The sequence below is a fragment of the Carya illinoinensis genome, chromosome 2, assembly GCF_018687715.1.
Source record: "Carya illinoinensis cultivar Pawnee chromosome 2, C.illinoinensisPawnee_v1, whole genome shotgun sequence".
In the NCBI taxonomy this organism is placed as follows: domain Eukaryota; kingdom Viridiplantae; phylum Streptophyta; class Magnoliopsida; order Fagales; family Juglandaceae; genus Carya; species Carya illinoinensis.
The window spans coordinates 36,663,853-36,673,752 of NC_056753.1; the positions used below are offsets into that span (position 1 = coordinate 36,663,853).

General features: G+C 34.7%; 1 protein-coding gene across 3 annotated transcripts; it reads right to left on the reverse strand.

The window, feature by feature from the left end:
• Positions 1-1,170: 1,170 nt before the first annotated feature.
• LOC122301499 (serine/threonine-protein kinase ppk15-like) lies at positions 1,171-6,112 on the reverse strand. Of its 3 annotated transcripts, XM_043112890.1 has the most exons (8): positions 5,591-5,724; positions 5,178-5,294; positions 3,816-4,635; positions 3,260-3,539; positions 3,031-3,138; positions 2,468-2,746; positions 2,011-2,154; positions 1,171-1,610 (listed from the first exon to the last, which is right to left on the reverse strand). In XM_043112890.1, the coding sequence occupies exons 3-8, from the start codon at positions 4,526-4,528 to the stop codon at positions 1,437-1,439; spliced, it is 1,698 nt and encodes a 565-aa protein (XP_042968824.1). In that variant the 5' UTR covers positions 4,529-4,635; positions 5,178-5,294; positions 5,591-5,724; the 3' UTR covers positions 1,171-1,436. The 3 variants fall into 3 exon arrangements, with proteins under 3 accessions (XP_042968824.1, XP_042968822.1, XP_042968823.1); XM_043112888.1 differs by lacking the exon at positions 5,178-5,294 and having other exon boundaries at positions 5,591-6,111; XM_043112889.1 differs by lacking the exons at positions 2,468-2,746; positions 5,178-5,294 and having other exon boundaries at positions 5,591-6,112.
• Between the last annotated feature and the right edge of the window lie 3,788 nt (positions 6,113-9,900).

Here is a 9,900-nt window from a genome sequence, read left to right on the forward strand (position 1 = left end):
GAAAAAAGTAAAAGCGAACTCCACTTTTGAGAATAAGATTAATCCGAATGCCATTTTAAAATGAAATTAATAATTTAATTTTAATATCTAAATACTTAACCCTTAAATTATTAAATTTATTTTCAATTTAAAATTTTCTTACACATAAAATTTATAATATTATTTAACTTAACACATTTTTATACGTGAGACTAATAATTTTTTTAAATTTTTTATAAATATCTCTGTATCTATTTTAATATTTAAGTATATTTAAACTTATCATAAATGATTCTATATAACTTATTCTACTAATTTAATTCATTATTACTCATAAAAAAATTTAATTTAACTTAACTTAACATCTAAACTTAGCGAAAAGTTAGCTTATCACAAATTTTGTTATCTTTTATCGTACAAAGCAATTAATTAATATGTCAAAAACCATAAAATACGTAAGAGATTATGGACCTACGGTAACGTGGAGGAGGGGCTGATTAAGCAAGGGGAGTGCACGCGCTAGGGGTAAACGTGGGCTTTCAAAGATTTTGGGCGACAAGAGTAAAGAAAGTGAAAAGGAGGTGGGAAGGCTGATAGGATATAGAATCATCCAATCAGAAGGGACAAATCTTTTCTTCTTTCTGGTAATACTTTGTCCGGTTAATACACATAAAAAGTTAATATATTAGTGATGATTCATAGGTGATGGAGAGAGATGATTTGGTACCTTGTGGCGTACTCGAAGATCATGAAACTCTCTTGAAAACTGTGAGTTTTTCCTTTCAAGCAATATTACGTATCGTAGTAACAATTATTTTAAAAAATAATAAAATTTATTATTAAAAAATTAATTTTTTATATAAATTTTATATTTATTTATTTTTTTAAAATAATTACAGGCATTTGCATAGTTACGTAACTATCATTTTTTTTTTCTTTTTTCCCTTATTCTTCTTCAATCTCTCTGTATCTGTAATTTTGCCTGGGTTGACAAACCTGTAACGGTGAGAAATTATCTTTGCAGTTGTATATGTGCAATTACACGTGCTTTTTTCCATGAGTTTTGTATCATGGGGTAGACAAAAGAACATTGTATTTTGCATAAAATTTCACCAGCATTATAGTCTTTGGATCAACCATTGTTGGAAAAAGTTCGTCACTAGCATATAGAAATCCAAATTGGTGGGGAAATTATTTGACCCATAACTGAGGGTGAAAAAAATGGAGTAGAAACATTGTACAAAACGTATGTAAGTGTCAATCAATAAATAAATGCAAAATACAAAAAAAAAAAAAAAAAAACAAAAACAAAAACAAAAAACTTGTGTAACAGAACCAAAATGGGAAATGCATTCCCTCACGCTCAAGGTCATGGCAGTTTGGCTAAGACTACTACTCAAACTGAGAAATAATCCCACAAGAATGGAAAGTCCAACAAAAATGTAGCAAGAAGTGGACTAGTAGATGTGGGAGAGCCATGGGTGCTCTAGTGCCTCGACTGCTGTCGGACGCCTCTGTGGATTGATTTCGAGCAAGCTTTTCACAAAGTCGATAAAGCCAATATCATTAACCTGCAGACGATGCTCCAATGAGGATGACTCGGGGATTATGTATTCCAGTTGGTCCGTCTCCTGAACACACGTCATTATTGTCATATGTGAGCTGAGCAATTCCTTATTCACTCAAGATATTACACTTTCAATGCATCACCATATACCAAGTACTCTGATGAATTTCTGCATTTCTAAATTAACAAGAAAAAGATGATCCTGATTTTGCAGCCTCTTCTTGGGTAAATTATATTATTGCTTCTGTTTTGGAAATTCTATCTTTTTAAGGAAACATCATTTGATACCTAATCTTTCAAATAAAAAAAGTATTCTTGTTGTATTAATTATGCCTTTAATCAAGAATGAGATAAAATGTCATGTGTCCAACTGCAAGCAAGACTGTACGTTCATAACATCCTGTTCATGAGATAAAAAATGCAATTCACTCGAAGCATCAAGGCGGAAGACATGGGCAACCAACCTCGTTTATACAATAGAGATCATATTCTTCCGTGAAATACTTATGTGTCTCCTGACCCTGCACTAACATCTCTTGATCAATGGAGCCCAGCATCCCAATCATGCGTGCCAGGATCATTACAATCGAATCATTTGGAAACAGCACCTGCCCAACACATAAGTTACTAATTACTGGATGTGTTTCTCAAAAGAGAAGTACTATAACCACAAAGAGATCTCACAAAAGTAAACTCACAAATTGACATTATTTTATATAATACGTTAGATCTAATTTACAATAAAAATAGTTTTACAATCTAACGTACTAAATCAAGCTAGTGCCACACCAACTTGAGAGTTCACTTTTGTGGGATTTTTTTGTCGCTAAAGCATTTCTCTTCTTGAAATTGGTCGCAGGCATCTATTACCACACGTTTGAACTTCAACTAAATAATAGTACAATGCGAAACAAGACATACTTCACCAGAGCATAACTCAGCCAAGATACAGCCAAGAGACCAGATGTCAATCCTTTGGTCATATGGAAGGCCTAGGATTACTTCAGGAGCTCGATAGGAACGTGATTGTACATATAGGCACAAGTTGTCCGTCTCAAAGCAACTGCTTCCAAGATCAATAACCTTAACCTCACATCTTTTGTAACTTTTGATAAGAATATTCTCTGGCTTTAGATCACAGTGAATAATTCCCAAGTGATGCAAGTATTCCAACGCCTCCAAACATTGACGAGTTATGACCTGTGAAGAGTAAATTAATGTTTGAAGCATACATACCATTAAGTTTCATGATGGTTGTTTTACTTGTAAACTCGAATACATTATTTAGCCAGCTTAAACCGCCATTAAAATGCCTAAAAAACTGTTCATTAACAGACAAACCTTCATTCAGAAAAATTATAGATCCTGCGTCAAATATGGACTGTGTGAATCCATAGCACTCATATTACTGTCAGGCTAGGGAGCCAAAAAAAAAACAGCAGAAGAAAGCAAATGGTGCAAATAGATATTGTAGTTGAACTAACCTGCAGTCTGCTCAACGTAAAGTAAGCTTCTCCACCAGATTCTTGAATGAATTTCTGAAATTCATATAAGTTTGTCCGGAGGAGTTCACAAACAATGATGAGATGCTCCTGCATTATTTTCAACAAGAAAGAAAATAATTAAATCTGCTATATTTGAGTAGTTACATGAAGCATTTATAGAAAATAGACGAAAAATAATTTATTTGAATGCAGTACTGCAAAATCATACCCGATGATAAAAGAAGTCATAAAGACGCAAAATGTGCCGTTCATCAGCAGGGTCATGCTTGTTGACCAGCTTTAAAAGTTTGATTTCATCCAAACTCTGATCGAAGAAATCTTTGTTATTTTTTATGATCTTCAGGCAAACATCCATTCCTGTGTGAAGATCATGGGCCTGAACAACATTACTGAAAGCAGCCGAACCCAGATACTCTGATACATAATATCTGCCTGCAACGACAGTATTCAGCACTATCGGCAGATCCTTGTTCTCTTCGAACCCAGTCCTGTAAATGGTAGAACACATGACTACAACTGAATGCTAAATGCCAACCCGAGAATACACAAGCTTCAAATGTCTATCTAAAAAAAGAAGTCATAGTATGGAACATTAGGTGACTAGAATCAACCTTCTAAGGGGTTTTATGCTCCTAATAAAACCAGTATATTCAATCCAGACAAATTACAAAAGTTTTGTTTAAGAAATAATAATTTTCTTGAAGCTTGAAACTATGAATTGACCATGATGCAACCAAAAGTACAAGAGAGAATTTCCGACAAACCTGTTTTTTCTGTGTATGATTCTTAGGTCAAATACTTCATATTCATCCTCATGAGTAGCATACATTAAAAGCTCATCAATAAAGTCCTCCTCTGTAGAAGCAGCAGGCTTGTGGGATTCTGCATTTGACTTTCCACCATCTCCAACTTCATAGCTGTCAATTCCATTGGGTATGAAATCTTTCTCATAAACCTCCATATTTAAGTCAGGGGAACTCTTAAATCCTTCAACCAAGTCATTTGAGGAACCCTGTTTAGCAGAGTAGCTAGTCTTCTTTATTTTATCTTGTGCAGAAGTTTCACAATCGGAGGAAATGTCACTCATGACTTTTAACGCATAATCACTCCAATCATTTTTTTTAGTGCTCAGGTAGCCTTCATTATCATTAAAACCTCCAGCTCCCATACAACATTTGCAAAAGGCTGCTGTACAACCATGAGAAGAAACACCTTTGGACTTTCCATGAATGCCTCCTTCAGAGTCATTATTTCTATCAAAATTATCATTATCCACCTGAACCACATTTTCGTCATTCAAGGAATCAATGTAAAAAAGACATTTCTCTTCCAGTGGGTTCTCTTGTTTCTTCTTATTCTCCGATGTCATGACAAACTTATCCTCACTTGGACATTCAAAGAAGTCCAGTCCTTCAAAGTAGGGTGTCATGAAGTCACAGTCATCTTTCTCATCACAACAGAATGGGTCATTCTGCATATCAAAGTCATGATAATCGCGTGCTGTGCCAAACTGAGATAAATTCTCTGATGAAGCTTCAGAATTATCCTGAGATTTTGACCGAATTTCATATGGATTGATGAGCTCTGCAATGATGAAAACTTTTGAGAGTGCTCCAGCACGATACCAACAAAAAGAGAGGAAAAATGGAAAATACAAGAAGTCATGGTGAAGCAACTTGCACCCTTAAGGTTTGAAAGTTGCACAAGTTTGGTAATACGGCATTCTCTATGACTCTTTAGTTGCAATCATGCCTTGAAATGCATATAGCAGACAAGCCTCGGTGGCATGGGAAACTAGTGGCAATAAGAGTGATTGTTAAATCATATAAGAGAATCCAAAGGGTAAGAGTTGAAAGTGTTGATAAATGAAGGGTTCTTCTATTAAGTAATTATAGAAAAGCAAGTGTTAGTAATGATTGCCGATGAAAAAGATTGTAACCCATTTCTAGAGAGAGAACGATGCTAGACTGTGTGAAGTGAGATCACAGTTTAACAAGCCGCCTGTCTACTAAAACTATACCAGATGAAAAATCTTACACTTACACTACAGATTTGATGTAATCGACTTGACATATGGGAGAAAATAACGTAACAAGCAAAGTTGACCGCTACGACTAAGAGAGTACCTAGCAATTTTGAGCAATAACGCCGTTTGGTCGGCGATAATTTTATCAGAAAATCTGTAGTAAATGAGAGTTTGGCTTGTGACAGGCTTGGATAGTCTCACTGTCTCAGCATGTGCTCTATCACCAAAAAGAAGGGTAAAAAAAGCAGCATGAATTAAGATCGGAAAATTTGTTAACCAAACAGGGAAGGAACACCACGAAAATTCCAATTTGGCCAAAAAGAAAAAAAACTAAAACCCTATCCAGATTCGCATATGGGAACTAAAAAAAATATATTTGTTTCTTTATATTTACCTCAGTTATCTCAGAAACCAGATAGAAGGCCAAAAAGATCAAATAAATTAACGAGAATGGCACTTACTGCACATGTCTTTACACAAAGATTAACATAAACTCAATGCAAGAACAAGTACCTGAAGAACACACATCTGAAGAGGAAGACCCGAAGCTCACAAACTCATCGTCCTCGAACGTAGAGTTCGATCGCGACGATTCACCTCCACCCTGAACCTCCGATCGCCGGAGAGTCGAAGGAATTTTCACTGGTGGGGGCGGGGGAACCATTGGGAAGAAGAATTTCTCGAAATCAAATGAACCCAGTTCATCCTTTTCAATCATTTCCTCTTTGAGAGACGATTCGGCATACGAGAACCCATTTTTCCTCAAGAAATCCATTACTGCATCGACGTCTGAGACCGCCATGAACGTGAAAAGTTAAAGGTGGGGTAGGAGCTGAGGGAGAGAGAGACGTGACGGCATGAGAGTTAAGTGAATTGGGAGCGATAGAAGTAGAAACTATGTCATCGTTCAGGGTTTGCATGCTGCTATGAGGAGAGAGAGAGAGAGAGAGAGAGAGAGAGAGAGAGTTCTAAAATGTTCCTCACACTCTCTTTCTCTGCTGTGAAACTCAAGCTAAGTGAAGGGAAAGGGGCTGTGTCTTACCAACTTTATGAAGTGAGAGGTGTGGGTTTTGGGCGGGTTTTTGGTCTGTTGGCCGCAAGTGCTTCATCATTTCGATAGACAGTACACGTGAAAAATTATAATTGAAAATAAATATTAGTTTCTCCTATTATTAACTCTTTAAAAAGGGCAAAAAAAAAAAAAAAAAAAAAATCTGCTAACAACAAGGTTTATGTGGGGTTGGTATTATAATCTATAGGATCTGTCACAAAAAATAAGTATTGTAATAATAATAAAAAAAAAAAGGCTCCCACAATGTGATTTTCACATTTCTTTTACTTTCTTTTTTTCCTGCGCCACTTTACCTTCCTCGAATATATATTTTTTTTTAAGTTTTTGTTTTAGTGAGCAATTAGAATGTTCATTGATTATTCCTATTTGAATATGATATCTAGAGAAATGTTCTCTGGTATTTGAAAATAAATAATAAATTATTTAAAATTGCTCGATAATTAAAACATGTTTTTCATAGTGTCGAGGTTGAAAGTGTTTTCATAATTGGTAAGTGCAAATCTCTGACTAAATCTAATTATCACGGGAAAAAAAAATATTATTTTAACGATGGGATCGTGAGTGCACAAAATTTACACGGGTGATAATACCCTTGGTCCCTTACTACCCATAACAACCGCTTTACTACACATTCAACATTGGCTTTATTTTTTCTTTTTCTTCCAAATGCTGAAAGTCTTCTCTCCTCATTTTTGCACCTCTCCTCTCAATCCCCTGCTCTCAATGCTTGCCTTTCAATTTTCATTTTCGCACTGATCCTTCAGGGAATCTCAGACCCAAATATGTTCGGCTCTCCCCCTTTCAATATCAGACCCTAACATAGGAGAGAGAGAGAGAGAGAGAGAGCAAAAGAGAGACAGTAAATCGCGAGGGAACTATTATACAAATCGCTCACAGCCCATTTCAGAAGACAGAAGATAAAAAGAGAATAAAAGCAAAAAAAAAAAAAAAAGAGTAGTACAGTAGTTGTTGGAGATAGTAACGATATCATTTTTTAATTTATATATATTTTAATATTGTATTTAACGTTACTTTATCGGTATACCGGTAGATTCCATGGTTTCCAAAAGTACGAAAAACATGAGTTTAAATTATTGACATCGCTTGCTATCTAAGGTTTGTAAAAATAGGAAAAAGAAAAGAAAAATTCCTTGTCATTTTCTTTTGGTTGGTATGCTTAAATCACCGGACTCACTTGTCATTCAAAAATAGTTAATGTATGTCCCAAGGCCAAGGGTAGATCATGTCTATATTCTATATATAATGGTATCCAATATATATGATCTATATAATATATTATTCTCAAACTTTTTTCTTGAAAAATAAAAAGGGTGAAGGAATAGAACTGGATCCGGGGTCATTTCATTATTTCATTACATTTCTCTGGTGCAACCTGCTTTTCGATGGGGGTAATGAAAATATCAATACGACCCACCGCAGATCATAATGTTTGTTCCTACAGACCACACAGCCTTTTCACTTTCCAGCTTCTTTCCCATGTGACAACGGTAAAGAATAATTTACTTCCTTCTTCCCTTTTCGTTCCTCTCCCTCTTTATCACTAATTAAATTCTAGCTCTTTTTCTTTTTCTTTATCTTTTTTCCAGGCACTTTTGTATCCAGTTTTGAAATTTAAACGATCTGCCCGTTGTTGAAGCCACGGTGGCCTGGCCTTTTATGTTTTTTTGGCCCAATAAATACATCAATAATTAAAAATATATATTAATTATATTTTAACACCACCCTCTCAATATTAATTAATGGAAAATGTTGGGAATAAGTTGGTAGCTCCCGCTAAGGGTTACTGCTGGCTTTATTTGTTTTTTTTTTTAACTTAATAATTAAGTAAATATTTTTTATAATCCAAAAAGAAAAAACACAAAACAACTAGTAGTAACTTCCAATGAGCATAGTTGTAGTGCCACCCTTAATTAATATATATGACATTAAATGGTTAGTTTACAAGAAAAAAAAAATGAATAATTTTTAATAATTAAATGATACATCAATAAATAGTAATAAAATTGATGGTGGGTAGCATTACTCATAATTAAATTGAGCGGAATCAATTTTGGTGACAACCAATATGGTCGAATTCAACTATCAACTGAACATATTATTAAAAGAAGCCATCAATTCAACATATTGGTAATTTTAATCAAGCAAGGTTGGGGTTGGGACCAAGTTAGTTAGGACTTAAGTGGGACTATCTATCTTTCCACCACCTAACTTGTTTTTTTTATTAAAAAAAAGTTGGTCTTTTGAATATTAGTTTTACCTTGCTTGTTTTTTTAAGATTAATTTATAAGTTAATTTTGAGTGCAAGTCAGGCATGTTTCTCAAGATTTTTAATTAATTTCCAAAATAAGTAAATAAAAGTCACTTAAACATGTATCCAGTTAGTTAATTTATAGGAGGCTAGTGTCCTGTTATTTCTCTCTTAATTATGTTTGTTACTTTAGGCAGACATCTTTCATGCCCCGACAGTGACTTTTATATGTTAATGTGTACGATGGTTTAGTCCTAATGAATCGAATGAGTTGTCATTTCGGGAGACTTGAGCGCCGTTAAAAGTTTGAATAGCAATGCCCGAGCATTATGAACAGTATGATCCGATGCTGGTCCAAATGGAACCCGGCCCATCGCTTTTGAAGTTTAGACCGTGGGCAACGGACTGTTCATAATGATTGAGCTGCAAGACTGGGCCCATATTGTGAATAAGCACTCTGCCGAGTGCCGAATATAAGATGAATTACTGTTTTGACTTTAGATAGGTTATTTCTTAACCCTTAACAATGATTTTTTGTAATGATTGTATTCTCGATTTTGACCGTTTGTCCCGTTTGGTTGCAAGATTCAGTTGAGATTAATACAATTCAGTCTAATTTTAAATTGAGCATAACATCAAAACACTTAACTCTCAAATTACTAAACTCATCTCAACTCAAAACCTCCTTACATGTGGGATCCATAACCTTTTTCAATTCAACACATCTTTATACAAGGGACTCATAACCTGTTTCAATTTTTTATATATAATACTAAACACATCTTAACATCCAAATACATCTGAACTTATTTTAGATAGACGTCACAAAATTCTTTCTCATCTTAGTTTCCAGCCATATATTCTGTAAATTGCATTTTGTTGGTCAATGCTTTTAGCACCAACGAATTACATATCAAAATGATTGCTTTTGTAAGCTTTGTTTCACGTGAAATTTATATCAATGAGTTTTTACGTCATCATGCATGGTACAAATTTTTCTTAACTCGTGAAGTTTGAGTTAGCCTCTCTCTTATGGAATATACAATTTATCCTAGATTTTATACGTATTTCAAAAGGCTCCCTAGTTTTATGTTATAATCAATTTTCTCTTTGGTTCGATGGAATTATCAACTAACTTCTCCTGTGTATGTCCTCTATGGTTTGATGATGGTCGAAGTGTGAAACTTGTAGTCTTTACAACAATGTTAAAGTGCTGGTGATTTGTATTGGTATCTAGGTAAGCATTTTGCAGATTAAGGGAGATGCAAAAGCTTCAGTTCCCTTATATTTGGAGAGAAAGATCACCTCAGATGTGCCACCTACCTATATGTGCCTATAATTGCATCTCTATAACTCTCAAGCATAACCCCTAGGTGTCGGCTGCAGTGGTAAAAGCCTTGAGCTTAGGGCTATACTTCCCCCAAATCTAAGGTTTAAATATCCTTAGGTGTAAATAATTTATAGAGGTCATCTGACTAAGGA